The sequence below is a fragment of the Gasterosteus aculeatus genome, chromosome 17 (genome assembly GCF_964276395.1).
Source record: "Gasterosteus aculeatus chromosome 17, fGasAcu3.hap1.1, whole genome shotgun sequence".
Taxonomy (NCBI): domain Eukaryota; kingdom Metazoa; phylum Chordata; class Actinopteri; order Perciformes; family Gasterosteidae; genus Gasterosteus; species Gasterosteus aculeatus.
This window is the reverse complement of record NC_135705.1, coordinates 7,976,846-8,004,845: the sequence shown is the minus strand read 5'-3', so window position 1 is coordinate 8,004,845 and position 28,000 is coordinate 7,976,846. Positions and strand designations below refer to the sequence as shown.

The window sequence follows — 28,000 nt, the reverse complement described above, 5'->3', positions numbered from 1 at the left end:
ACGTTTCGATTGGGTGATTTGCTGTAGAAACGTAGCTCGGTTGGCAAAGCAGGGACAGTGGACACATTTTGGACTTTGTCGTTGTTTGCAATTAGTTAGGTTTATGTGTCAGGGAAATACCAACTATCATTCTATTTAATGAGATTTTGACTGCACTAATATTGGTATGACTAGATCCTAAGATTTTAATAAGAAGACAATACAATAATACAATGAATGAAGATTATTTTTGTTTTAAAGAAACCAAAATTTTGATCAGATAATGATTCCACAAGAAAATGGATTGTAATTTATGATAAACTTCTGCATCAAAGTTTAAGTTAATCCGTCTGGTGGATGAGAATATGTATATGTATATGTATATATATGTGCGGTTGTTTGGACGGTTGATGCCTTTGACAGAAATCTCCCTTCATGACTCAGCTCTTATCCTGCTGCTCATTCAGCAGCCTTTTAAATTCCTTATCAGTATGGCACCAACAACAATATGACATTTAAAGAAGTTTAAAAAATACATTGATTCATTCATTTTATTAAATAAAATGATACATGTGGAATCACAGTTTAAAGTCAAGCTAAATTTAAAAAAAAGTGGCGATTAAATGATGTTTGATCAAAGAATCAATCAAAGTCATCTTCACATTTTAGTAAGTTGTTTTTCCCCATACAGGGAAAGATTGTATACTCAACCGGTGATATCTTTAAGATTGCACACATACAGGCACACTTTTTAACAATGTTGGTTAACAGTATGTTGGTTAACAGTATGTATGCTTCTGTACCGAGTAATGCAGAGCTGATCAGAGCTGTGTCCATATCCTGAGAGTCATCAAAACGAAAACAATCAAAGTACAAAGGCTGAGTGCTCAGTTTGGGTTCATGATATATATATATATTTGTTTCTCTTCTTTGGTAATCTCTGCAAAATGTTCAAGTCAATCACTCAGATTGTCAGCATTGAGAGAGGATGAAAACAAAGACGTCTAAGCCTCATCAGGAAAGGCAGGAACAGAGGCGAGAGTTGAGATGAGCCTCTCAAACACGCTGATTCCCTTTAGGAAGACCCGCTCGTTCAGGTACTCGTTGTGGTCGTGCAGCAGGATTGGCGTCCGGTTCATCGGGGAAAAGCCGATAGCAGGGATACCCACCTGTATTTAACAAACAAACCTTTTACCAAGCACACAACTGAAGGAGAGGGGCAGCTCAATTAAGGAATAAAAAGTCAGCTGGAATGAATTTATACTCACTGCTCGGATAAAACGGCTGTCTGTGGCAGCTGGAAATATCTCCTTTTCCAGAGTTAAGTTCCTACAGCGAAGATTGAAGAAAGTTTGAATGATGCAAGGACCGATTCAGTACAGTCCTAGAATGGTTTTGTCAGCTGTAATTAGCTGGATTCACATATTTTCAAAACATATTCTGAAAAGCCCCACAGCCTGTGTTGCAAAGATATGACCAAAAGGTCCTACACACTCAGAGCAGAATATACAGTAAATGTAAAAACTTTTCCTCAGATACTTAGACCAATAAGTTGAGACGGTGACTGACGATGCAGATGTTTCTAAATACAGTAGATGATTCTGGGAGCGGTGTGAATACTTGTGCAGGTGAGAAATAACATGGAGCCAATACATTAAAAGTGTTGTGTGAACCAAAATGGAGGATACAAAAATTTGCATTGAGGTTTAATTGTTCAAATAACCTCCAGCATTTACTCGCTTTTATCAAGTGAATAGTGTCAATGCATAATTACCTTCTTTACCACATTCTTTACACAACCTCTGCCCTGTGACATGCTACAGAATACACAGATTGTCCACTTCTGCACAGTGTACTCACAAGTCGTCACAGCCTGCAGCAAAGGCCCTCCACCAAGGATCATTCTCTGCCGTAGACGTCAGATTTTGGTTCATATGTTTCTGCAATGGATGGCAGCTCATTTTTTATCTATTTGACATAAAACAGGAGCACTTTTATAACTGTGCTGTACTGACCTGAGCAAACTCGTAGGTGACATCGTCTCCTGCTTCTTTACACCAATCTTTGATCTGTCTTTCAAACTCCTGAGAGGATAATTACAAAAATAATAATGAGGTCAGTGGGGGGTAAGAGATCATTGAGATGCAGGTCATTTCACACTGACGCAGTTCTGTCTGTATATCAGATGTCTGCATGTCTACATGAGTAACAAACACAAACTCACTCACAGTCAGACACGTGTGTACACACCTGTAGATTTACTTGAGGTGGAATTCTTAGGTCAAAACTGACGTCCATTTCAGCCGGGATGACGTTGTAGGCCACGCCTCCTTTGACCATGGTCATATTGACAGTGGTGACATCACCAAGCGTGAAGCACTCACTGGTATTTAGCCTGGAATACACACACAAGGCAGTAATGGCAGTACTGCAATGGCGCGTACGATTTACTTCTTAAACGGCCAAAACTGAAAGTTGACTTGACTTCTGATTTTCACTCATATATTTATTTATGTCTCTGGGACACAAATACAACACAAGATGGCTGATTAGCATTTTGACCATGGGCCAAATTCCTGCATTCCTGAGTGCATTACAAATTATTGACATGCTCCTGCTTTTGTAATAAGTCCCTTGAAAGTTTCCTGTAGATAATTATGTGCTATGGTAATAATTATAGAGAATAGAGAACGATGTTCTACAACTGGTATTTCAGTTAGAGATTTGTAAAGCAACATATGAACTGGCCACATTATTGAGGACACATTCATCGCAGAATGTCAGAAGTCCTGACTCATGGACTGACAATGAGCCGCAAAACATTAACAGAATAACAACACTAAAAATTTAGTAAAACACAAGAAATGTTGTAATAAAGGGGGTGTGTTAAAGGTTTTATTTAATTTAATTTTCATTTGTTATGTAGTTGTCACACGTCTCGCCGACGCAGTTGGATTCTGCTGTGTGTGAATTAGCTGCTTGATAGTGTGCTCTTATAATGTCTTCACATTATGTGTATTAGTTTTGTCATATGGTCTATTTTGTAATTTTGTTGCTTTAGAGAGAGGGATCGCTTCAGTTCACACTTGTTCCCTCAGAGGTTTCTTCCACATGTATCCCTCTTAAAATACTTTTTGTCTGTCCTTTATCTGCTGCGAGGGTCTACGGACAGAGAGTGTAGTATGCTGTACGGACTTTAAAGAACCCTGAGAGACATTTGTGACATTGGGATGTATAGATTCCAATAATTTGCCTTGACCTGAAAAGGTTCTTTTAACGTTTTGGTTTCTACGGTATGAAAAGCAGCAAAGCGAGACCTTTCATATCAGGACTTCCTGTGGGAAATCAAGCTTTCAAGCTCAAACTCGGGGAGCCAAATCAGGTATAATCAACAAAGCCAATCAGGTATAAATCACAAATATGCCTGTAATTACAGAAAAAATGCATTTCATTGACATTGGGCACAAGCTGTAAACAGATCAATCTCACCTGTGCTTCTCCTTCTCTCTGAAGTCAAGGAAAGAGTTTATGACTCTGCGCTGAGAAGAATAAGGCATTGGGGTCACTGACATGGTCTTCTTCAGTCCTTCTACAAGGCTTTGTGGAAACTTACCATCTTCTCAGCAGCTGTGTTCTCCACAAACCTAGATCCATGACCTGGACTGCCTGGGCAGTGGACTGTGATCCCTGGAAAGAAGAAGTCATTCAGCTTGATTCACGACTGACTTTTTCATCCTTCTGTAATCCCGTAATCTGTTGGGATGGTGGATTCTTTTTAAGGTATGTATTTATTTATACTCACACCAAGGGTTCCTCTCTCCATAAAACACAGTGTAGGCCTCGCCAGGGTTCGCCAGACCTACAGGAAGAATGACATCCTGAACTAGTGCATATAAATCACTATTATAAGAACAAACTCTGGGGAAAAGGGCCGAGGATGACGGTGTACAAATGAGCAGGAGCGGAATTCTCGACCAATAAGGGTAATTCGGCACTGTCGGTAATGTGTGGATAATCATGATGAAATGATTTTAATGAAATCTAAAAGTATTCCTATAGCAGTTCTGTGATTAAGAACAAACTACATGGATAACCTCTTAAAAGATAACATTTGCATCGCTTTTAAAGGAAACATCATTACGGGTCGAGATGCTCACCATGACCTGCAATGTTCCCAGTCAAGTCTAGTTGCGGAACTCTCTACCTTATTTGCTAAAGCAAATATGAAAAGATACATATGGTTATATGGTGCTATCACCCAGCGCTGGTTTAATCAGTATTTATACTTGATGTCTGACAAGATGTTTAATTTGGAAATGAAATCAACGATTCCTCGACATGAAGGGATGTTTCCTTTCTCTGAGATCGTTCAACCAATCAGTCTTTAAAAAGTTAAAAGAAAGGATGAATTAAACTAAACTTTGTTTGCACTTGTTAACTTACTATAACCAGAGACTTACTGGTACTTACACTTACATCTGTGTTGTTGCCACAGTAACCTGTGGAGTAATATAGAGTATGTTGCATGGAGTGATGATTATAATAGTGGCAGGAATGTTTGAGGTGGTATAAACTCTATAATCTAAGCTGGTTTCAACTTTTTAAGCCACTAAGTGACCTTCAGTATTCATTTCCTTAAAGATTGACTTTAAGATTAACTGAATGTTAAAAACATGTATTTATTTACCTTCATCAAGCGCAAAGCCAATGTTTAATTTTTGGAACTCCAGATGCTTAACAAATGTTTCCATTCCCTTGTGACCTCCCACTTCTTCATCTAAAAAAAGAAGAAGATTATTACATGTTAATTTGCTAAAATATTCATAGATGGCGAGGTTACAGTTTTGTCGACATTCCTGAGATATAACATTTATGAGAATATATTATTTATAATTAGAGTAGATATATATTTCTATCGGTGACATCCATTATCACACTACCAGGCAAACAAACAGTAGTTTTGCTCTCATTAGATGATTAGTCTATATAATATATATACTGTAGATAGAAATTTAGCATAACCGACTTAACAGGTGTAAAAATGCTACAAGGAGTAGGAGGAAGATGCTTATCAAGAACATTCTGAACACGACTCCACCGTGTTCACTAAAGAAGTGTAATCCACTAATTTAAGAAAAAGCCCCTGTGTGGCAGGACTGAAGGTGTGCGAATGCTTTGACAATAAACTACAAATACAGGAGGCTGGCAATTGAATATCTTACCGGGAACAAACATCAAGTGCACAGTGCGCATCAGTTTCCGTCCCTCTGCCTTCAGCCTTTTGATGGCCTGGATGTACCTGCAGTGGACAAACGAAAACACTGCAGAGTTATGACACAGCTAAGAAATGCAATCTGGAGTGACAGTATTCAGGTTGAGGGAGTGGGTGTTAAAAACAGTTGTTCTCACTGAACGTGACTAAATGGATAACAAAACAACTCCTAGACAAATCCTGTGCATTTAAACAAGTTATCAAGTCAGTTTATACCCACTGTATAGTTACACATTTCATGTCCTGTGATCCCCGGGCAAAAATGTTGCCCTCTGCATCTTTGAAAGCACTGAAAGCATCGTATTTCCAATGTTCCTGGAGAAGAGATTGATATCAAATCCATTTTTTGCATGTCTATTACAGAAAATAACAAGATGGTAACGCCATAAACCAAGAAAGATGCCATACCTGGTAAACAGGTACGACGTCCGTGTGGGAATTCAGTAAAATGGACTTCAGGGTTGGGTTCGTCCCTTCCCATGTCATGATCGTCACAACTCTGCCTGGACATGCCTTCAGGGACAGAGAACGACACAAAAAGTATTACCCATTTTTGTACTGTTTTCAAATCCTGTCAACAAATGCTACGTGAATTACTTTATTATATTACACGCCGACACACACCTCAATCTTTCTCATAGGCAGCTCAAGCTCCTCTGCCATTCTGTCCAAGAAACGAAGAGCAGCATCTATAAATGAATAAACAGATAGCAGAACAATCTGATTAAATATTAACATTTGTGTAAAAAAAAAAACTCTCAGAACAGAAGGCAGTCATAACCCGTGCTGCTGCCAGCTGTGGCAGTAATATTGGACTCTGGCACAGTCAGAGTGAACCGAAAGCTTTCTCTTACCACCCCTCTTTTCAGATTCCCAGTTTCTTTTCTATGAAGCTAAATAAATACAGGTTACGTATTGAAATGCTAAATAAAGGGAGAAAAATACAGACCCCCCTAAATGTGTCTAATTCCAGTTGCAGTGTATGTGAATAATTAGCCGACAGGAAGTAAACATGGCCCCAAGCTGTTGCCTAGCAACTGAATGTACATGTATCAAAATGGGTTTTAGAGAGAAAGTGAATAAAGGTATATTTAGTAATATATATTAAAAGGATGTAATTATGTTGTAGTAGATAGTAGAAATCCAAAATACAACTAAGAACGTGGAAATGAATATATCCCCTTTAATATCTAACTGACAAAGATAAGGATTGGACTTTGATAAGATCATAGAAAGTGATACACGTGATTTAAACATGACAACAAAACAACTGAGAGTGCGTTAAGTGATATAATGATGAATAGTCCAAACTGCAACAAGATTTCGAGAAAACTATGATCCAACAAATAGATAGCATAACTTCCCAAAGGGCGTGGCTTAACAGCAGCGCGTTGTCATGACGACATCTCACCGTAATCCGGGTCTGGGTGAACCGTTTTAACGCGCAGGTACTCTCTGAACAGACTCACGGAGGGATCCTCGCCCCCGGGGGGGCTGTGTCCGCCTCCAACACATTCACCGTCCTTGTCAGGCAGCATGGTGTTATTATTTACCCCTCCTGACGACACACGGAATAAAAAAAAATAATTAAAATATAAACACAACGACACCCTACAACAAATATAGTGAAACACATGCAAGGACCGAGGGAGAAATGTGGCTTCATTGCGTCCTTTATGAGTCAGAGTGAGCTCCAAAAGGAGAAACCAGCTGACGTTAGCCAGCCGCGTATCTGCAGTCTCATTCACCGGGCCACGAGCCTGTGGCATTAACGGGGCTGTCGTCATCTGATGCGAAGGGATGAGGACTATTTCCTCCGCTTTTTTTTGCTATAACAGCTAGCTAGCCTCGTAGCTGGTTGACTTATTCTCTCTTTACTAGTTGTAAATTATGCCATGCTTGCGCTTTTAAGATAGTGAACAGGCCAAACCTTCTCGATGTAAAACGTGGATTACAGGGCGGCAAATGACGTGGATTTACAAATCATTTTAGATTAAAGTTATCTCAATACTCACAGTGTCACTGTGCGCCGTCGCGTGCAGCTCACTCGTCGTCTGTCGGCTGCGTACTGAGCCCGTTCTAGGCCTTCAAAATAAAAGACCTGTCACCGGAATCACACCCATACCTATAGTATATTTGACACAAAAGTAAACGTATAGTTACACTTTAGGCAGTGTATCTCAGGAAGGTGTTGACTCTTGCATTTTCATTATTTCAAATAACCCCCAATACAAGTGGATCACCTTCTATATTCTCTAGTACTTTGTCTCCATAGAAACGATTTCACCCTCATGATTTTATTGGCTTCACATAAACGCAAACACACTCAAAGAAACACGTCTGTTTTGATATCTTGGGTGTTTTGTTGGATCGATTGGGGTCAAATTTGGCCAAACTGTGAGAGAAGCCAGTGGGGGGGCGGGTAGGGGCGCTACCAGAAGAATCGACACGGCAAAAAGTGCTTTAACTAATTCCCGAGTAAGGGGACTAAAAATTTGTGTTAATGCAGTATATCAGGCTTTTCTTTATAATGAATTGCTGTTTGTCATTATGGGGTATTAAGTATAGATCGATGAGTGCAAAACTAATTGAAATTATTTCAAACAGCAGCATAGTTCATTGTGAAGAAAAGTGTCTCACACTGTGTGATTATTGTGCTGACTGTGGGTGAGGAGGAGAGATCAGGACACAGGCTCTGCTGGGCCCTGATGACAATCTCCTAGCAACCTGCTCCCATGTCAATAGACAGTCAAAGTAAGCTGATAACTGTCCACGGGGACCTACTTACATCAACAAACACAAATTAGTCAAATTTGCGGTATAATAACAATCAAATTCTATAAATACAACAAAGTAACCTAGTTTCCAAAATATGGTATTTTATCAAATGAGACTCAAAAAACATTTGTAGTTTTATTTTATATGCACATCTTATTTAAGTTGTTTTTTGGCATGATTGTCCAAACTTATTGCAGATACTTTACATACAACCTCATCAATATATATAAATAAATGTGAGCAGTTTCTTAAAAATCTTGAATCACTGCAGTTTCTTTTTGTCCGACATGTTTTTTTGGAAGCTGTAATGGTTTTTAGGTTGTAATAAATAAATATTTTGTCAAATGTGAAGCTATTCAAACACAGTCACCGGACACATTTGCATATTTACAGCAACCTACAGAAAAGGTAACTGAAGCAGAAACACTTCCATCTGTGTTTTTTACATGCAAAGAGAGACATGAAGCACGTGAAGCACAATACAAATCTGAAACTATTTTAACAACAAGCGGTGGTGAACTAGTCTTTTTGGACAAATCAAAAATAATACTTTTGGAATGGGACATCTGAACTACTGTGGTGTCAAAGATCACTACTAGGTTTTACAGGCTATTTCCATGGATTAAAACCTAATCCCATGCCAATGTCCTTGCTTTAGGGGATAACATGAGAATTATGTAGCTCTTAGAAACCTCTCAATTGTCACAACACTAAACCATTAATTAGGAGACGAGTGTTCCGCTGACTATTTCCTCTTCTTTCTTTTGTTTCCATCTTTCCACTTATTCTTCCTCCACCACACATCTCACTTCAGTTTGCTGAGAAAGTCAATCAGGCCTTGGTGAAATTCTCTGGGTTTGTCCATGTAACAAGCATGCCGAGCTCCTTCTAGCTTAAGCACAAAGTGATTAGGAAGTTGTATGAGGTTCTTGTGGGACTGGGCACCCAGATTTGTGTCCATGGCTCCAAACACAATTAGAGTGGGAACCTAAAAAGAGCAGAGGGGAGTGAGAGAACTATAAATGTTAAACATGTTTTAACACCACTATCATGATACAGCTGTGTAAGATATTCAAAACCATTTGTCAAACGGGGTTATGCAACTGTCACTTGTATACCTATTGCATAAAACTTTTTATGTTATATAGTAAACAGAATATATTTGCTAGGTACATAAAATAAGCAATGAGAATGTCTAACAGGAAATATAGTTGCATCTGTTGTGTTTGAAAATATAAACACACACAATCTTCACCGGTTTACCTCCCTCACCTGAATGTTTTGATACTGCTGTGGAGTGTAACTTCGTGTACCGACTGGTGCTATGGGAATGAAGCCTTGTAGCTGAGCATTGTTCTTCATGAGGAAGGGGATGGAGTAATGTCCACTCATCGAGGGGCTCAGCAGCACGGCTGATCGGACACCCAAAGACTCCATGAATCTAGAAAGGAGATCCACTCTGTTCTGATCAGTCTTCAAAGCTTCAGAGTCTGGTGATTTTCCGTAACCTCAGAGAACGAAAGAACAAATATGAAACGTGTGGGTGCTCAGATAAACATTGATTGACACAAGTGTGTTCATTAGTGTATCACGTAATAGTGTGACCATAATGTGTATTCTGTTTGAAGCTATATTGTCATTACAATCATCAAATCTGTAGAAATGTGCAATAAAAGTAAGTTCTACCTGGAAGGTCCATGGCTAAGGCCTGATATCCATTAGTTGCGAGTAGGGCCATCGTCCCGAGCTCCTCCCAGGTTTTGGATGTGAAGGCCTGGCCATGCAGAAGGACCACTTGCAGCCTGCATGGAGAAAAACACAAGATTTTAGCCAAAGGCCAGACAATTACCCTATTTTTGAGCTGCAGATTAGCAGTGTTTGTATACACAAAAATATTTACTATATCATCCTCACTCACTGGTTATGATTACAATGCATGTCATGTGCTCATTGTTTTAAATAGGTTGTCACTTGTCACCTTGGCAATATCTGTCGTCCAGCTCCATCGACAGGCAAAGCTTCTCTGAAGAAGAGTGGAGGGTCCCCGGGTAGCTGTCCGGTGCGAATGGACACATTGATGGTAGGAATGGGAGGAGGAGGGGTGCCCATCAGACCCATTCTTTGAGCTTCTAGGGATGGCTCCATGCTGCCCTGGCGAATGGATGGCAGCAGCAGGTACAGCAGCAACGTGGCCAACAACACTAAGCCCAGAACAACAAGACGATTCCGCAAGAAATTCATCTCGTCGAGATAAACGATCTGGGAAAAGAGAGAGAGAGCATTGTGTCGTACACACTGCCATGCACAGTGTGTACTGGAACTGCAATCCCCATCAACCAGAGCTATTGTAGTCCAACCTATGGTTTTCTACTCACACTCTTTGATTTACAAATTATTTTACAGTGACTGTCTTAACTGCATTGTTGATGTGAGGAACAAGAGCACACGCTGCGTGTGCGCATTACACAAATGTTGACATACCTGCACATGCAAACCATTGACTGGAGTAAAAGTACAACACGTAGGATGGCCTAATATTAAAAAATGTATTTTTTTTACATTTATTTCTGGAGGTGAAAGTGCCGTTAAAGAAAGTAAGTCGACAAGTAATACGTTATGGGAAAGCCGAACCCCGTGTGGGGTGAAGGACAGAAGTTCTGTATTGCAGAACAAATGAGGTGAGCTGAAGAATGTCAATTAGCTCCAATAAGCACATAAGCTAACATTTGCCGAGCGTTAAACGTCGCAGGAGACATCACCAGAAGATGACCTACCAACACAGAGGAGACACTTGTTAGACACGTTCACTGACGGGAGGACGAGGCTGTCTGCTTTACGGTCATGTCTTCTGCATTGCTGGTTGCTGCCAGTGATGGGAAATCTTGCAGAACGGCTTCGGGTCGATGCTGGTGTTAACGTTAGCTAACGTTAGCTAACGTTAGCTTCGGTGACTGAGACAAGCAATTCCTAGCTTGACGCTAGCTATAACGTTTCATTATTTTACTGAAAGGAAACGACGAACCAGCGTTCTTTGTATAGAAAATGTCGAATTAATTATTTAGTAAAAATGGACAGGTGATGTCACGCGAAAAAAGACCAGCGATGCATAATAATTCTGATGAATTGGTCTATTTTACATAAACGGTTTAAATCGTTGTCCACAACGACACCCTATCCATGTCGGAGCACGTTTCGAGCGGCGCATAACAACACTAAGTAGTGTACGTCATTTCCGGTTAGGGCTAGAGGAAACGTTTTTTCTCAACCTGCTTTAGATTTTTATTTAGAAAGTAACTAATTAATACCAGAAATATTCAAACTCCAAATCACACGTCTCTTTTACTATCAACCTTGATACCTTGTAACTTTTCAAAGCAATATACACTGTGAACACTGTGCCATCATACAGGTTTGTCTCTCAAAGATGATATTTGTTGCGTTCCATTTTCTTTAATGGGTTCCTTGATGTCAACTTGGGTTATATCTGGTATTCTTGATTGTAAAGAAAATACAACACTTTAATCAGTAAGTCAGAAGTATATTTGACCACATCCATTTCCAGTTTTTACAATATTTTAGCACAAAGTGGAAACACGCCACGTTGAATGAATTAAATCTCAGGAGACTATTAGTCTCTAGAAAATACCAGAATCAGAAAAACTATATTTAAATTCATTTTAAAAGAATTAAATTATCGAATGGAAAAGGGAATACAAAACCTTTACATGTTTACAGCTTTAGTTTCAAATAATAACAATGAATATGTTTTGGACAAAAAAAGGCTTGCAAGATAATGAACATGAAAGATGCCTCTAAAACAGAGGAGTGGTACAAAAGTAAATTCTAAGATTACGTAAATTCTAGATTCATAGTTTTACAATTGGTATCAGTTTACCCTCGAGGAAGCCATTGATTTCAGAAGCACTTTTTAGAAAAAAAAATTCACAGTCAAACAAATCTCAAACATGAACAAAAGCTGGAGCCACCTCAACAAAAGAAGTTAAAGTGCAGGATCAAAAAAAGATTGCAGCATAATTAAAACATTTTATCTCAACACTATTTGTAAAATGCTCAATTTTTCAGTTCATAACAAACATAACTAACTTTGGGTAGTTTAATACTTTTCTGAGCAGTGCCAAAGAGAATAAATACAGAACCTACAGTATAAATATGGAACTGAAAAATATATTTATTTTTGTCAAAGAACTATTTGGAAGATTTACCTACGTTAGTTGCTCACAAGCCAGCGACCCACAAAATGAAAAAAAAATGTGTATAATACCAGAGCAATGCTGGTTTTCTGAGGCTAATAATAATGGATATTTGAGAGTTCAAAGCAAATCTGGCATAGGAATCTCATAGCAGCCAAATTCTTTAATCGTAAACACAAACGAACAGATCCCATACATTGCATGAAGTGAATGAAAAAATGTATAACAGATTTTAATAATTTTGGTATTTATATAAAAAAATAAGTCTTGACAGTTAGCCACAAATGCAGCAATACAATTATATATAAAAACAATCGTACATTTGCCATGAAGAGTTGGAATCTAATTGTGTACATCCTGCTGTACTTCTTTGGTAAATCGGACAGTATCTGCCAGTACAGCAGGTTCCTTGTTCTGACATTCCCAGGATGTTGAAATCTTGCCTTTTTAACCATGTTAATTAAAACAACACAATTTGCAAGATAAATAAGTCACATTTTTGGGAGCCACCCAGAAGATAAAGCAGATTCTCCACTAATCGGAGGACTGTTGGATACCTGGCTCCTAGAGTCCGCAGGTTGAAATGTTTTGGCGCGAGAGGCCGAACTCCACATTTTGTGCAGTCTGGGAATTCAGTACCATTGGTGTGTGTGTGTGTGTGTGTGTGTGAGAGAGAGAGTGTGAGACAGAATCCAGATGAGCCTGTCATTGGTGTTTGAATGTGTGTAAACCACGTTGACTGGACGAAAGACGCTATGGAAGTCTATTTATGGTCGGTACACCCATTCTTCTGTACCTTGCTTTTCCTCTATGAATCAAACGGGTCAATATAAAGCACTGGTACCAGCAGTGGGCTGAGACAAACAACTGCTGTTAAAACCTCAATAGTCAAAAGTTGTTTAAAAATAAGGCACCCACGAAAAAGAGCACTTTGTAGTCACAGCGCATCTAAGGCACCATTTCTAACCAAGGCATTCCAGTTGTTTCTGTGTCGTTTCTTTAAGCCCAAACCAAAGATATTTGAGGCTACATTTCTCATAAACGATCACCTTCTGGCATAATGCACGGCCACAACGCAGGCATATGAATTTCATTCGTAAGGCTAACACACAACAGCTCCATCAATCAACAGATAGAAACTGTAGCGTGAGTGTTATTTTTTTCATTATGTATTTTATCCTCTGTGGGAAAAGCTCCACAATTACACCATAGTACCATTGGAGTATGGAAATCTGACACAATGTCATATAAATTAATCTCAGATGACAACGCATCAGCATTTAGCACCATCACTAGCGCACTGTAAATTACTACCTATTGTTAAAAAGTCGGATTTATCTTTTTCAGGACTGGCAGAAGCAGTGAATAGTTTTGGACTTCTCAGTTTCCCCTCAGTGTATCAGTGTGAGAAGTCCTAGTGGGAGTAAAAAGCAAAGAGGCCAGGTCCCTAAGACAGAGGAGGCTCTATTCTGCCCTTTTTCTTTCTCAGCACAAGTCTCACCCCTGTACCCATTGTAGCATTGGCACTTAAAGTGTGTATGGAAAAACGCCAGCTCGGCGTGGCTAGGCACGCCTGTAACTGTCAGCCGGCCACCCTGACTGGTGATGCTGTGTGTCAAGGGGCTGAGATGCAGGTACACGTCCTTGTCTTGGACTTTGCGCTGACAGCGGCCGTGGAGGTTGCACAGCAGGCGACTGCACTGTTTTGCCGCCGTGGACACATTGAGGAGGTACCGGCCAAGATCTCCCTCAATGTAATTATTCAGGCTGTGGCAGTTTGCCTGCAGGCACCAAAACAAAAAGGACGTTAACCAAAAATCCAATGAACACTTGGTTATTCCGTATTAAACGAGCACAGAGGGTGTAACGCTTACGTGGCTGCTTGCGTAGGAGGTGTCACCCCAGAAGATTACACCCGCAGCTCCGAGTGCAACGCTCTCTCCGATGGTGGAGACCAGATCTGTCTACAACATTTTTACAACAGTTCAGGGATCAAACATAATAACTGGACTTCTCAAACATAATGAATGTCGTTGATGTATTGTTTACTAACCTGAGTAAGGAGGGTCATCTCATTGATGTAAGTAGGACGGGTGTAAACAAAAACAGGCCGCGCTGATCCCTTCCCAACAGCTGCGAGGCGCATTGCTTCTTTTACCCTGTTTCGGACAAACAGGCGTCCGCCGTTCGCAGAGGCCAAACCGGAACCAATGTATATCGATGGGAAGAGGGCTGTGCATTCCGTCCACAGCCAGTTCAGTTGATCATTGCGTTTGATCTCCTTGTCTGGACAGTGGCCGGTGTAGTTCTTCAAGCCACTCTTGTAGTCGTGGTTGTAACAGTCGGGAAACAGGTAGAAGCCCCACAGTTGGTTGGGCCTCGAGTTCTTGGCGAACTTAAGAGTATCCAGCATGAACTTGCGAGCCGTCAGCTCAAATTCTTGCTCTGCAACTTTTTCCACTTGTTCCGGGGTCCACTTAGGATTCTTGCTGGCCACCATTTCACGAGATTTATTTCGATAGATGGCTTTAGTATCCCAATTTCGGATCCACAATGGACGCCACTCCTCCCAATCGATTACAGCCAGGCCTTTTGCATCTAACCGACGTATATATTTCTGCAGACCTTCAGGCATCTTTTTAAAGTGCTGAGTGAGGCTGGCGAGCTGCGGAAGGCCTCCATTCACTGCAGTGCCTCCATGCTGATAAAAGGGATACAAGCCAAGGCGCTCCTTGTAAAAGATGGTGAGGTTCTGGCCGACAAAGCCCTCGTTGGGGGATGCCACGATGTCAAACTGGTTCAAAGATAAAGTTACGCGATGCCGCGGGGCACACTCCTGAGTCGGGGCATTCCAGGCAAGAAGGACCGGCATCTGGGAGAATAACGGCCATCTCGTCTGCTTTAGATCTGCTGAACACAAGGCTGTCCACGATGTTAGCAGAGTCAGAAGCAACCACGGCAGCTGGCCAGCTGTGCTGAAGAGAGAGTGAAATACAGCCTCCATGGTCACTGCACAGCGCTTTCTCTTGAGAAGAAAAAAAAAAGGCAGTTTTGTTAATGAATAAACCATTCCAAATATTATATTTACAGATGTGGTGTCTCCAAATCTGTGAAAATATATGAGGTTTAGGTCCCCTGTAATGTTAATGTCTTGAGCAACGTGGTTTCACAGGTTGACTTTTAGTGAGAATATCAAACATTTAAAAAGTTACAGGTTCAAAAGTAACATCACCTTAAATACGTCCACGGTGACATTCAATATAATACTGCGGTCAACTCGGCAGACACTGGAATTTTAGTGCACGTAATATGCGGACATTTACATTAATAAAAGTTATTTAATCAAAGATTCTGGACAATGACTGAAGTATGTGTGTTCAGGACCATTCTGACTATTACTGTTAAAAACAGATAATTATCCAAAGTAAAAGCCCCATATTTGCTAGTTCAATTGGACCATTTCTCAATATTTGAACTGCAATAAAAAAAACCACATTTCTCAATAATTCCAGACAAAGACCAATACATATGTGTTAAGGACCTCTCTGACTATGCTGCTGAATATAAAGTATTTTTACTGTACAAATTTAGAGATTTCTCCAAAGTAAAAGCACCATATTAGCAAGTTCAAAAAGACGCAAGTATGTTTTTGAACATATAACGTTACTTATGGGATTTCTATTTTGGAGAAAAATTGTCTAGTAAAATGACTTCATTTTGAGTAGTCAGAGAGGTCCTTAACACAAGTACATTGGTCTTTGTCTGTAATTATTGAGAAAAGTATTTTACTGCAGTTCAAACGTTGAGAAATTACATTTTTAAACGTTGGATAATTCTCTAAATTTGTAAAGTAAAAATATTTCACTTTTGTACAAGACTAGGCAGAGAGGTCCTGTACACATACTTCTATCATTGTCCGGAATGTGTTCTTTAAATAGCCTTTGTTCCGGTAAGATCCAAGTGTCTGCTGACCGCGTTAATATAATAAACTAATTGACAGTTAACTTTACACGAGTCATTTTTCTTGGGAAATTCGTAATCAAATTAATGTAGTTACGGAAAGATGTTAAGTTAAAGCAAAAAGGCAGACATTTAACTGCAGGTTAAACCTTTCACGGATTTATTTAAAACTTCATCCGTACACGAACTCAGTTATTTTGCCAAACCCACCGCTAACGTTAGCTCTCAGTTAAATTGTAGGTAACACGTTAGCTAACATTCTCTTTCTTCCTCCAGCCCAGTCTGAGCTGAACTGAGGACACGCGTTTTTTTCCACACATGTAACCATCAGATATACTACTTTCCCACCAACCTGCCATGAGAAAGACAGAAGTCAGAGTGCTTTTAATCCATGTTGATAATTTATAAATGTGCTAGCTAGCGGATGGAAATGAAGTAAGGAGCGACGATGACGTTGAGCAATAACAGTCCAGTCCATTGAGTTCCTGAACAAGGCGTGCTTTCACTCGTGAGAAGCGTATCACTTGTCTTAGTCTGCCGTTTTTAATCAATACATCATGAATATTTAACGTAGAAAACTAATATTCTACCCATCCCGCCTGCTTTCGAAACCTATGCGGCATTAACCTGAGTTTAAAGTTATATTCCAATGGCGCTGACCCCTTTACGAAATGCCGAAGTAGACTATTCCTCCAGTGATCCTCAGAATTGGTTGCAGAGGGAAGTTTCGACGGTGAGCGCAAATGTGAGGCAAATTCCACGTTGCATTGTTTGATGGTTGTGATATTGTTCCAATTTAAACTACATCCTAGTTGCTACAGGGTTAACAGTTGGAATCCAACCTTAGTGAATCACGGATGAACACGACATATAGGCATACCTAGGCTATTTCTTTTTATTCAACGACAACGGCATTCTCCTCAATCCGGTTGAACAGATTTTGTTTGAATGTTTTGTGACCAAAAGAGCCCCAATGGCTGAATTGAACTGTTAATAGTTTGGCTCACAACTGTATCTCCAGGTCACTTGCATCTTTTCTGAGAGTAAAATGCATGATTTTAGTATTGCAAAGTTGATAATGGCAGTTGAATCAAATTGCAACTGTTTAGGGGAAATTATATATATATATATATATATATATATATATATATATATATATATATATATATGAATACATACAATGAATACAGATTTGTCATTTCATTCTAGCAATTCATGATAATAAAAAAATGTCTCTTACCAGAAATGTTTTCTCCTCTAATATTCTATTATTACGTCTGTGGGTCTCAACCAAAGGAGCAGACAAATGCAGTTGTTCATTCTGCGGTGAAAGTGACCACACAAGGGTATTTAAATATCCAGCAGACTCCTCCTCTAGTTGGGAATTTCATTAACGGGCTTCTGTCTGGGACGGTCAAAGGTCAGCCCATCCATTGAGGCAGATTCAGCTCTATTCTTCTCCTAGAACAGCTGTTGGATGTCAATGATGGGGCAATTATTTCAGGCTTTGTAGCTTTAAGTTCAAATTTAGCCTTGCAAAGCATCCAAACCCGTGAATAGCTTAAAATAAATTTAGAAGCCATTATGAAGAATTTCATTAAAAAAAAACTATTGCACCATTATGAATAATTTAGCATTTCTCTTCTTTTTTTTAGCTACATGCTTGCGCGAGTATCAACAGTTCGGGCCCATCTGCTTCTGTTAGCCAATACTAAAGGATTAGTGTGTGCCAGGTTCTTACCATATACCGTCTGTAAACACAAGTTAAAGTGAAATCCAACAAATGGTTCTGTATGTAGATGTCATGCCACATGTTTAAGTTCTTACATAAAAGCCTTCATAATATCTATAGAAGTTATTACCACAGGGCTGCACAGCAAGATGCTTCACTACTTGTCTCAAGTTTCATGAAAAACCTTTTTTCAATGAATTATCTCAGCAATCTCAATCATTTCTAAGACCTCCGTTTGGCAAAGAGAACACAAAGTGCTTTCATACCACGATAGACCTCAAAAGAGAATACGGAGATGGTTACGGTGAGGGGTTTCTATGAACAATATCTTACTTTAATTCGTCCTACATGCTCTTGAGACTTTTATAAGCAACGGATTGGTAGTTTGCGGAGTCAAATCTTTTCTTTTAACCTCAATACTGCAATTAAGCTCATGGCCTTGCATATTATTACAACTTTGTTAAAGTAAACAAAAATAAAGTTATTGTACTGCCACGTCTCCCCCACACGGAGCTGAAAAAGATGCCAGAGAATTCAAAACAGCAGACTTATGTAGAGCAAAATCATTTCATGGAAGCAATAAAGGGGAGTGGATTTTGGCAAAGGCCTCTTTATCCTCTGAGAACAAGATCCCTGACAGCTTTATAGGAAACCCTTTCCCATGAGGACTGCATTACCTGTAACCCTCTCTAACCCTGCCCTCACTCGCCCCAACAATGGCACGACGTTACAATTTCCTGTGCAAGTGGCTAATTTCATCACAGCTGAAGGTTTAGGGGCATTATGTCCACTAGATACTTTAGTAACATTTCCCAAAAAGCTGATTTCTGCCTGTTGGTAATTGGACAAATATGTTCATAAGCCTAAATCATTTTTTAAAAACTGGATCCCACCACAGTAGGCTCTTTGATGTTGACCCCTTGTGGAAAAGAGAACAATACACCTTAATTTGCTGTTCAACTGCATTGACGTAAAACAAAAAACAAACAAAAAAAAAAAATATATATATATATATGTATGTATAAGAATAAGGACCACGACGCAGTTGAACATTTGATATTGTTATTAAAAAAAACAGTTAGAATAAATTAAAAGTGAAAGATGGTACGACAGAGCAGGAAATGCAAAAAGGATCTCTTACTAGACTCACTGCTGCGGTCTACATGTGACCACTATCAGACCATCTCCGGATGTCATTGAAGCCAGTCCGTCCAACATTATGACATTAATCCAGTTGAGATTTGGTGGGCTACTGATTGTCATCTCCGTAGGCTATTACAGATAAGCAGATCCTTTTCCATGCATAATAAAGCAACTCATGACCGTGTCAAAAAACTAAAGTGTGCACATAAAACTCTCGCTCTAGATATGATGGTGACAGAGGGAAGAATTGGCTACCTTCTCCACAAACTCCCAGAGTTCAATGAATCATACCAGACAATAATCTGCAGCAATAAAGTCAGAACTCTGTCATTCTTCATCCCGTGTCTGCACACACATTCACACTTGCATGCACACGAACCACGACCTGTAAACACAGTAGGTTTTGCCATCTTTGCACCTTTGTGGCTCTCCATTGGTGACCTTTTCTGTGACATGCAGAGGCTCAGCACACGTCGCATTAGCCTGTCCACATAAGGGCATCAAATATATCAAGAGATCATTTTAATTTTAAAAGGTGGTTCAGGCTTCCAGCTGTAGGGGAAACCACAGGACGGAGTTGACACGGTGGTTACTCGGAGGCACTGCTCAGACGACATCAGGCTTCACACAGGACAACTGGGAAATCTACATGGATGCAAGGGATCTCCAGCTTTATGATTCCCTGGAAAGACACAAGATAATTATTTGGACTGGTAGTACACAGAGATGCTGTTGGTTAAGTGAAGCCATAGCGGTTATATTTTTTTGCTCACCTGAGGTGTTAGGTTTTTTTGGATCCTCTTCAGCTTGGCCTTTTTGCGTCCATTTTTTGTCACAATTGCCTCTTCATAAAACTCGTGGGCCAAGTCGCCGTCTTCATCAAAGTACATAGAGCTGCAGCAGAGACTAAATTAATTATCCGTGCATGTGCAATATATATATATATATATATATATATATATATATATTGGTGTGTATCCAGCCCGTCAGAGGATAGTAAAACTTAAGGTTGTTGACAACATATACTGCAGATTAAACATTTTGATTCAACGCCAGTGAAACGTCTAGGAATTTTGGACATTACAAAATGTAATTCAAGAAAAACTTTCAGTCCGTGGTCTTCCTGTTGGTAGACTTTTTGTTTCTTCTAAGCAAAGTAAGCAAACATCTCAGCACAACAGTGGTGTATACAATGGCAGCTAAGATCAAAACATATCAATGCAGCAGCAGAACACTATGCCCGTGTCCACTTAAACGCATTAATGCGGAAATTGGCAGAAGAATAAAGATCACCTGATCTGACCTGTATAGTGCACTAGTGGATTGGTCGGAATTGTTTTGCAAACAGCTTAAATGTATGGCTCAAACAGCACAGGCTGAATAACTGGGGATGTTTTATGTGGTACGGACATCAAACTAATCCCAAAACTAAGAAGGATATCCCTAGGGGTAGTTGCTTGTAACAAGACCACGTCTATTGGGGTCTACTATGATACCAAAAATAAAGGTATGTTGAAGGCGGCATCCTGCTGAGGGTATAATTACCTTTTTCTAGTTAACACAAAAGGGGTTGCAGTTGGGAAACTTCGAACTTTCGCCATGGGCTGCTGGTTTCCATCTCTAATTGGATCGTCCGTACTACCGGAGCCAGAAAAAGGCCAAAATCCTTTGGATTTGGAGCCGCTACCACCCATCTTCAGCTGCAGCACATAATTTTCTTTGGTCGCTCGACTGCCGGTAGTGCTACAGTGTTACTGTACCAGATGAAATGTGACCTTCAGAATAGAAGACCTAGAAAAAAGGGACACATGAAAAGAAAGAAGTTTAGAGGAAAAACACAAGTCAAACGCAATTTTTCAGGTGATGCTGGCGACACAACTTTCTGTGCGCAAGAGAAGTGAAACTACCGACAGAAACACACACATCGCTCTTTAAATAACACATTTACGCGAAACTATGACGTAATGTTAGATGTCATTCCAAGGACAGCAAGTAATGGTCTATTTTGCTTAAAGCTGACGTGATGTAATTAATAAGTCCCAAACTGATGTTAGGTTATAATTCGATCACATGTGCAGGAATATAAACGAGCAGGCAAGCTGCATTACAGTGCAACATATTAAATTTGCATTAATTTTGCAGACTGTCAACGTAACAAACTCAACCACTCTTCTACGTACTATTATCACCAGGTTAAATCGGTATGTGAAAACAAGAACAACTGAATAACGTTGGTCGGCTCTCTTGTCAAGAGTGGAGAAGCCTCGCTACCGTTAGCATAGGTCGTCTGTACAGGACAGCTAACGCTGCTAGCTAGCTAGCTAGCTCCCAACTGACAGAACCATGAAGACATAGGTGGTGCCTGTGTTTATCAAATCGGCTGTTGTGTCACTTTATGTCGTGACTGCGAAGACGATCGTTGGCCAAAGACACCTAACGTTACTCCGTTCCTTGCGTTAACCAGGTCAACATGTTTCTATCTGGTTTACAAAATAACGTTTGACGTCACTGACTCCGCAAAACGCGACCGTTAGCCGGTCTAAAGACGTTTGCGTTTGTTGCCTAACGACGAGCTGACGCTGGCCGATAACCTACCTAAATCGTGGCTGGATGCGTTCGCTGGCGTGAAATAGTCTCTGACGGATTTGTCTCGGTGGGCTGCGAAACCCACAGAAGAGAAGAACCACAGCTACTGCTAGCTGTTTATGCTAACTAACGTTAGCTACGCCGTCTCTGGTGAGGTGATGACGCGGCGCTAGCGCCACCACGTGGACCGGAGGGTGAAGTGAGAAAGAAAGACTCCAGAATGTGCTGAACCCCATTAATTAGGTTATATAATGGTCTACATCATGTGGCCAAAGGCACCTCCCTTAGTAAGTTACTCCTATATGATTTAAACAATGACATCAAGATATTTAACATTGTATGTTTATTAGATTGTTATGTAAACACATATTCAAAACCATTTCATACAGGTTCATTAAAGTGCCTGAATTTAAAAAAAATCATCACAGAATATTATCTGAAGTTAAATGTCCGAAAACACTAAACCTTTTAATACCACTACGAAGAATTCAGTAAAGCAGCGTTTTTTTCAAGAAAGACCTGCATAAAATAATCTATTATTTCCCCAATTCAGTTCACAAAAGTGGCTCTGCTTGCACAAAATCAGCATTGCCCTTGCCTATAAGGGTTCACATTAAATGTAACGGCAGAATCCCTGCTTTATAAACAACATGTATTAAAAAAATTACACCACCTGAGCTATTTTTGTCCCTTCTACATTGGTAATCAACAAAGTGTCAGAACGCTCTGCTACATGTTTAAATATGAAGCTCAATCAAAGTCAACTAGGTGTAGAAATCCGTGCCAGCGCCTGCTTCGTGGTGTCTCTTGCAAGACTGTAGCGCTTCACAATCTGCCTCACATGTTCTTCTTCCTCACGCTTCAGGATTCGCAGAAAGTTGCACAACTCAGGTAAACTGAATGCATCCCACTGAGAAGGAGAGCCATTTCACATTAGAATCTCTTGACTGACTATTTCAGTATTTATCAATAAATTCTCAGAACCAAATGGATACTTACATTTATTTCCCCGGTTTCATTTTCTTTCAAAACCAGACTGAAGACTTTCTCACTGGGGCCAGCACACAGGCGCAGGTAGAGGGGGAACTCATCATCGGGTAGCTTACGCATGTACACTAAAGGAAATCAATTTCAGCACTTACACATAGTTCACGTAATACTTTTTTTCCCTCGGTTTTGTTCTACAATAGCTGCACATTATTGAGGATTTTACCTTGACTTTGTCTCTCGGCGCGTTCAAACAGGGCAAACTTGGCCGGGTTGTCCACCACGGTGAACTTATTGAGCAATGCCTCGATGACTTCCCGCACGCGGGTCTGGGAACTTATATGCAGGTGCTTGGCAGTGTCTTTTGGGAGGTAGAAGGACGTCCGCCGCTTCATGGGTCTGCCCTGCTGATCGTCCTCCTGTGAGGAGCACAGGCTCTGAGAGGGAGGCAGGGAGACGGGACGGACCAACTGGAAGTGAACCTTGATGAAACCAGTGTAGGACCCATCTTTGTTCTGCAAGTAAGAAAGATATAATAGAATTGTAAGAATGGCCGTAAGTAAGTAAACATTTGTGCCCGAATGAATATTCTGCAAAAAGAAAAGGTAATTAGTCACTCACGACCATCATGTAGAGATTGCTGTTGATCTGTGCGTTATACTCCTTGACCTTATGTTGAATCTCACAGACAGTCAACTTCTGTTTACCCCAATCGATCTGTTCATCCTACAAAGAAGAGAGCAGAGAACAATACGGTTACAATACAGGAAATAGGCCACGTGAAGTCAACGAGATGTTGTCCTCACAAGTGAGCATTGAGGACGAAGACAACGTGACAGAGGACGGATGCATGCGACCACAAGTCAAACCCATCAAAGCAGAGAAAAAATAAAATAAAAACATGAACGCCACGCTAATAGGACTGATGAATTATGCAATAGCCTCACCACTGATCTTTCGATCTTGTGAAAGAAAGACGTAAATGCAGTAAAATACACCTCCAGCTCTGAGCGACTGTCCTCCTGACTGCAAAATGTGTCACTTGCTGTGCTTTCCCGAGTCATCTCTGCGGTCCAGTTGAGTTTTACTAGATTTTTGTCATTGCCAAAGTCTTAAATCCAAATGTTCTTAGCTTTACCCTCGCTCTGTCCCTCTCTCTCTCTTTCTCCTGTTTGTGAAGATAAGATTGTGCTAACGGTTCTTTTGACCAAAGCATTTCCATTTGCTCCTCCCTGACAATAAAACCTCACAAAGATGTCTAAAGGGGCCAGTCCGCCCCAACAAGCGATCTGCTCACATCATCTTGGGAGAAAAACCCTCACCCAACGTTAATTTTCAAAGTGTTCAGAAATATTAACCTCAATCTGTAGTGTCCGATCATCCGATATCACCAATTTACTGTTCTGCCACTACTTAATGCTGCGTTTTAACTCTGGTTAATTAAGGGCTTGCAAATCCTGATAAAAATCTATACATTTCCCCATTAGGTTTCTTATTAATATCGCCAGAGCGAGCAGAACAATTGTAAAACAATCCTTCAATTACCTGAAATGTTGTGAAGCAACTGAACTATTTTGTTTGGTGGTGAAATAAAGGCAGCTGCTTTATTGTGACGTTGTTAAGTTCTCCCCTCCCCTCAGCTTTCCCCTGAATTGCTTTCTGTGTGGATGCATCGACAATGCGGAGGTAATAAAATCAGCATCCGTACGGACATATGGCACGCTGACACTCAGCAGTGGACTATCTGGTAGCCTCCATCTGCTCTGACCTCCCCGCCCCCCTCAAATAATCCGATGAAGGCGGCTTTCTATACAAAACGTACCATGAACATGAACATATGTACGGTCGTGGCTCTTTTCCTCACCACATTTGTGTCCGTCTCGAGGGAGTCAACAGAGAAATCGTCCTCGTCTGTTAGCAAACTGCCGTGTGTGCGGCAGTCCAGCTGGATGAACGGGCGGCAGCGGTAGTGACATGTGTAACTGCAGTCTGAGGGAGAGAGAGAGAATTTGGGATTCTCAGTTATGCTTTGGCACGTGGTAAATGCTTGTTTTCTGTTTTTCTTCAGTAATCCTTCACTGTGCTCAAAGCATTACCCAAAGCACACTAACCTAGATGCATTATTGAAGTAACATGCCAAAATACTTATAAAATAATACAAAATAATAACCGCTCATGTTTGATGTTTGATGCAATGTTAATTAAAGGGCCTTATCCCTCATAACTTTGTCACAGCAGTTTATCTTTGCTTTGAAGACATGGGGGAGAAATGCATGAGGTTAAATTATGTAGAAAAACTAATGCTTTCATTTCATATTAGCCAGCTCACAAACTGGAACATGAGGATTCAGGCAGCCTCATAAAGTGCACATCACTGCACTTTATTGGGCCGTTTGTGGCTGGTTGAGTATCTTTGCTTTGTAGGTCAATGGTCGCAGAACAAATATGCTCAGCATGTACACACCAAACATAAAGGACTGGGTTGCTGTTATTTTACATTTGGCCCATTGACTAAATCAGATACTTTCCAGCCCATATTTTTTGAAAATGACCTTTTACTTAATCTGGAAATTGTAGTTTTGAATAAATGTTACGGTGACTGTGATTCAAACAAATTCACCAAATTTTACCGAACAAGTTCACATGCCGGCGGTACTCACTGGCGCAGCGTAAACTCTGCTTGTAAACCCCCCAGATGAATTCTCCACACAGGTCACACCAGGTGAGATGCGTGTAACTGTAGGGCTGGAAGTCGTGACCGGCTCCGGCAGCTCCCGCCTGACGCCGCGGTGCCTCCATTCTGACGCTTTCCCCGAGCAGACGGGCGACGCGGAACGGGCTGGGCTGAGCCGGGTTCACGGGCGGAGGGCCTCCGGCCAGCTCAATGGGATCATTTACGCTGAGGTCCTTCAGCTCAATCAGCTCACATTTAGACATCCTGTCCCTGACCGAGACTCTGACATGTCAAGCGAACACTCACTGTCCATCGGCCAGCGTGGCCGTCCACTCAGCGATGAGAGGAGACATTATTCCTTGCTGAGGACAAGGGGGATGCCGTGCTCTGGTTGAATGTACGGGTCGGTCCAGATTGGTGGCTCCGAAGTCCTTCTGGGCTGTAAGACAGTTTACAATCATACAGAAGTACAACACAATGAATACATATGTGGTTCAGTTTGATATAAAATGGTCGGATATTAAGAATCGTGTTTTGGCTTGTGGCCTTCACCGGAATCATCATGACACAGACACAGATGACGATGATAAATAATTCAATTATTCTATACTACAAGTGTCGCTGGAATTTTGACCTCTTTTCACATTATTATTTCCCAGAAACCCTCCACTCTGCTTCAGTTCTTTCAATTCAACCAATAACTGAATAAAATCACTGTCCATGTTGACTTTGGCTTACGGGCTTTACAACTGGAAAAACAAGGGATTACCCTTTGCTATCTGATGCCAGGATTCATATGATTATGATAAATATAGGACAAGAATATTGCTCTAATCCTGTGAAATCACAGGACTGTTTGCACTGTTTTCCTGTCTGCGACACTGAAGCAGTACATGTTAACAATATGGTGGGGCAAAAAGTACAGCGCTGATATCGTTTCATAAATAAATGGCAACGCAATGGAAGTAAAAGGTCAACAGCTGGTTTTAATATTATTTATTTCAGACCCAGAGGGATCCATAATACAGTACAAATATTTTAAACGTGCATAATATAATGCGGAGATCAAATATTTATAGTGTATACCATATCTGCTCCGCTGTATTTTCAATTTCAGAGGCTTCAAATTTGATTATATTTATTAAAACAATAGATACAATAACACATGCAATGTACATTTTACTGATACATGTGATCATTTCCCAAAACCGCCAAGACAAATTCCTTGTATGGCTGACATATTTTGGCAATAAATGTTTCCTGACTCCTGATTCCTGAAGAATTGTAACCCTGGACCACTTGAAACGTGACCTATTTGGCCTCTCGTCCTTTTTGCAGAGATTGTTATGCAAACAGCGGTAGAACTACATTCCTCCGCTGTTCCAGTGCGGGGAAATGCTCACAGGTGCACCAGACACACTTGGTTGCATTAGTTTCCTTGTGGAGCCGCACTGTGACTTGAATGTGAACAACCCGGGGCTCTATTCGCCAAGTGGGTCACCACACGGCGCAATTATCCACACCGGGCAACAATGTGCGGATCACCCGTGCGCGCATTCCGCAGGCTTTGTCGTGGAACTACTTACATGTGAAACCAAGCATGTCCCTCCTCAACCTACGAAGTTTCCCGATGATTCCTCTTTAATCTGCGTTTGTCGTCTTTTTTTCCCCTTTCCTGCAGCCTGCAGCCCGTGACGGGACAGCCCGGATTAATCCCGCCCGAAACGGGACAAACGAACCCAGTTGGACAGTGAAACCCGAACAAATGTTCTCGGTGTGCCACGCTGAGAGAAGAAGAGCCTTTACCTCGTCTAGGTGCTCATCGTCCCCGACTCGTCGCGGAGGACAATCTGGAGAAGCGAACACGGTTTGTGTTATTTACTCCGCGCTGTCTCCCCTCGTCGTTGCGCACGCTTCGGTTTGCGCATGCACGTTGTGAGTGCGGGATTACCTCCTAATCCCGTATAGCAGGCTGCGTGTATTAAAGCGTCCCGGGGAGAACCCGCACTCAGCGCACGTATAAAACGACTCAAAGTTTAACTCGGTGAACAGATACCGTTTTAATGATGTACAATGTATCTGATCGTATTACGAATAATTACAATCGTGTTATTATTATCGCGTTAATAGCGACAGAAAAACTATGGAGAGAAAATATAAGGTCTCTCTCTGCGTGTGATGTGTTTAATTTTCAAATAAATGACACTGTTGATCATTCTGAACATGGGTGAGGAGTCAGTATGATGAACAGTACATTAGGTAATTGATTGAGTCTTTAGAGGCAGTAAGAAGATGACCCTCAATTAGATGTAAAATACAGTAGAAAGAGGAACTGCAACTGGATTCACTTACTGTATTTTGTAAAGGGAAGTATAGTTGCAAAGGGGCGTAAAGTTTCCATGGGAAAAAGTGCCTGATGTTAGTAGACTTAACTTTACAGCAGTGAGAGTAGGACGTATGTATGTCCACATAAAAGTACACCATCACCTTGAATATTCGCCGCTTTCGGGGTCCATCACAAAGCACACGTTTTGATACTATTAATGGGGTAAATACAATTATTTAGACAAATAAGCTGCTAGTCATTAACAAACTGACAGCTCATCGTTGTAGAAAAGATCGATGAATCAATGTTGAGTTGACATGAGTGGGAGATGGGCTACTGTACAGTGGAGGTA

General features: G+C 40.7%; 6 protein-coding genes across 8 annotated transcripts in view; 1 reads left to right on the top strand and 5 right to left on the bottom strand.

Annotated features, from left to right (window-relative positions):
- Positions 1-516: 516 nt before the first annotated feature.
- LOC120835815 (aminoacylase-1A) lies at positions 517-7,499 on the bottom strand. Its single transcript, XM_040205077.2, has 15 exons — positions 7,267-7,499; positions 6,663-6,809; positions 5,876-5,940; positions 5,660-5,764; positions 5,472-5,566; positions 5,202-5,278; positions 4,667-4,756; positions 3,782-3,838; positions 3,593-3,666; positions 3,469-3,518; positions 2,230-2,374; positions 1,995-2,063; positions 1,840-1,919; positions 1,248-1,308; positions 517-1,148 (listed from the first exon to the last, which is right to left on the bottom strand). Exons 2-15 carry the CDS (start codon positions 6,787-6,789, stop codon positions 984-986), a joined length of 1,260 nt encoding a protein of 419 aa, XP_040061011.1. The 5' UTR covers positions 6,790-6,809; positions 7,267-7,499; the 3' UTR covers positions 517-983.
- Positions 7,500-8,151: 652 nt separating this feature from the next.
- abhd14a (abhydrolase domain containing 14A) lies at positions 8,152-11,252 on the bottom strand. The gene is made up of 5 exons (XM_040205083.2): positions 10,804-11,252; positions 10,008-10,288; positions 9,716-9,831; positions 9,302-9,537; positions 8,152-9,017 (listed from the first exon to the last, which is right to left on the bottom strand). Exons 2-5 carry the CDS (start codon positions 10,268-10,270, stop codon positions 8,835-8,837), a joined length of 798 nt encoding a protein of 265 aa, XP_040061017.1. The 5' UTR covers positions 10,271-10,288; positions 10,804-11,252; the 3' UTR covers positions 8,152-8,834.
- Positions 11,253-11,546: 294 nt separating this feature from the next.
- hyal2b (hyaluronidase 2b) lies at positions 11,547-17,580 on the bottom strand. 2 transcript variants are annotated; one of them, XM_040205071.2, is made up of 4 exons: positions 17,441-17,580; positions 14,294-15,265; positions 14,115-14,204; positions 11,547-14,021 (listed from the first exon to the last, which is right to left on the bottom strand). In XM_040205071.2, the coding sequence occupies exons 2-4, from the start codon at positions 15,242-15,244 to the stop codon at positions 13,632-13,634; spliced, it is 1,431 nt and encodes a 476-aa protein (XP_040061005.2). In that variant the 5' UTR covers positions 15,245-15,265; positions 17,441-17,580; the 3' UTR covers positions 11,547-13,631. The 2 variants fall into 2 exon arrangements, with proteins under 2 accessions (XP_040061005.2, XP_040061004.2); XM_040205070.2 differs by lacking the exon at positions 17,441-17,580 and adding an exon at positions 16,553-16,719.
- Positions 17,581-18,980: 1,400 nt separating this feature from the next.
- On the bottom strand, positions 18,981-21,843 carry tusc2b (tumor suppressor 2, mitochondrial calcium regulator b). Its single transcript, XM_040205091.2, has 4 exons — positions 21,671-21,843; positions 20,621-20,866; positions 19,849-19,969; positions 18,981-19,757 (listed from the first exon to the last, which is right to left on the bottom strand). The coding sequence occupies exons 2-4, from the start codon at positions 20,767-20,769 to the stop codon at positions 19,692-19,694; spliced, it is 336 nt and encodes a 111-aa protein (XP_040061025.1). The 5' UTR covers positions 20,770-20,866; positions 21,671-21,843; the 3' UTR covers positions 18,981-19,691.
- A 144-nt stretch (positions 21,844-21,987) lies between these two features.
- rassf1 (Ras association domain family member 1) lies at positions 21,988-27,288 on the bottom strand. Of its 2 annotated transcripts, none has more exons than XM_040205078.2 (7): positions 27,129-27,288; positions 25,309-25,761; positions 24,513-24,637; positions 23,270-23,374; positions 22,875-23,163; positions 22,661-22,776; positions 21,988-22,571 (listed from the first exon to the last, which is right to left on the bottom strand). In XM_040205078.2, the coding sequence occupies exons 2-7, from the start codon at positions 25,583-25,585 to the stop codon at positions 22,422-22,424; spliced, it is 1,062 nt and encodes a 353-aa protein (XP_040061012.2). In that variant the 5' UTR covers positions 25,586-25,761; positions 27,129-27,288; the 3' UTR covers positions 21,988-22,421. The 2 variants fall into 2 exon arrangements, with proteins under 2 accessions (XP_040061012.2, XP_040061013.2); XM_040205079.2 differs by lacking the exon at positions 27,129-27,288 and adding an exon at positions 26,909-27,047.
- Positions 27,057-28,000, top strand: part of cyb561d2 (cytochrome b561 family, member D2) — a 4,399-nt gene continuing 3,455 nt past the window's right edge. The window contains exon 1 of the mRNA XM_040205084.2: positions 27,057-27,189. The gene's annotated coding sequence lies outside the window, so the exon portion shown is untranslated. The remainder of the gene's footprint in view (positions 27,190-28,000) is intronic.

Bases quoted from the DNA above. Each gene is read 5' to 3' on its own strand.
- abhd14a (XM_040205083.2), bottom strand. From the start codon at position 10,270: ATGAATTTCTTGCGGAATCGTCTTGTTGTTCTGGGCTTAGTGTTGTTG. The intron at 9,832-10,007 runs GTGACAAGTGAC...TTCTCCATGCAG, and splicing joins GGACGACAGATATTGCCAAG to GCTGCAAGTGGTCCTTCTGC. The intron at 9,018-9,301 runs GTGAGGGAGGTA...TGCTCTTTTTAG, and splicing joins AGCAGTATCAAAACATTCAG to GTTCCCACTCTAATTGTGTT.
- hyal2b (XM_040205071.2), bottom strand. From the start codon at position 15,244: ATGGAGGCTGTATTTCACTCTCTCTTCAGCACAGCTGGCCAGCTGCCG. The intron at 14,205-14,293 runs GTTAGTAAACAA...AAAATGTTGTAG, and splicing joins AGATGACCCTCCTTACTCAG to ACAGATCTGGTCTCCACCAT. The intron at 14,022-14,114 runs GTAAGCGTTACA...TGGTGCCTGCAG, and splicing joins CCTCCTACGCAAGCAGCCAC to GCAAACTGCCACAGCCTGAA.
- LOC120835815 (XM_040205077.2), bottom strand. From the start codon at position 6,789: ATGCTGCCTGACAAGGACGGTGAATGTGTTGGAGGCGGACACAGCCCC. The intron at 1,920-1,994 runs GTCAGTACAGCA...CATCCATTGCAG, and splicing joins TCACCTACGAGTTTGCTCAG to AAACATATGAACCAAAATCT. The intron at 1,149-1,247 runs GTGAGTATAAAT...TGTTAAATACAG, and splicing joins ACAGCCGTTTTATCCGAGCA to GTGGGTATCCCTGCTATCGG.
- tusc2b (XM_040205091.2), bottom strand. From the start codon at position 20,769: ATGGGTGGTAGCGGCTCCAAATCCAAAGGATTTTGGCCTTTTTCTGGC. The intron at 19,970-20,620 runs GTAATTATACCC...TCTCTGCTGCAG, and splicing joins TTTGTGTTAACTAGAAAAAG to CTCTATGTACTTTGATGAAG. The intron at 19,758-19,848 runs GTGAGCAAAAAA...GTGTCTTTCCAG, and splicing joins AAAAAAACCTAACACCTCAG to GGAATCATAAAGCTGGAGAT.
- rassf1 (XM_040205078.2), bottom strand. From the start codon at position 25,585: ATGTCTAAATGTGAGCTGATTGAGCTGAAGGACCTCAGCGTAAATGAT. The intron at 23,375-24,512 runs GTGAGGAAAAGA...TCTTCTTTGTAG, and splicing joins TCGAGACGGACACAAATGTG to GATGAACAGATCGATTGGGG. The intron at 23,164-23,269 runs GTGAGTGACTAA...TCTTACTTGCAG, and splicing joins GCAATCTCTACATGATGGTC to AACAAAGATGGGTCCTACAC.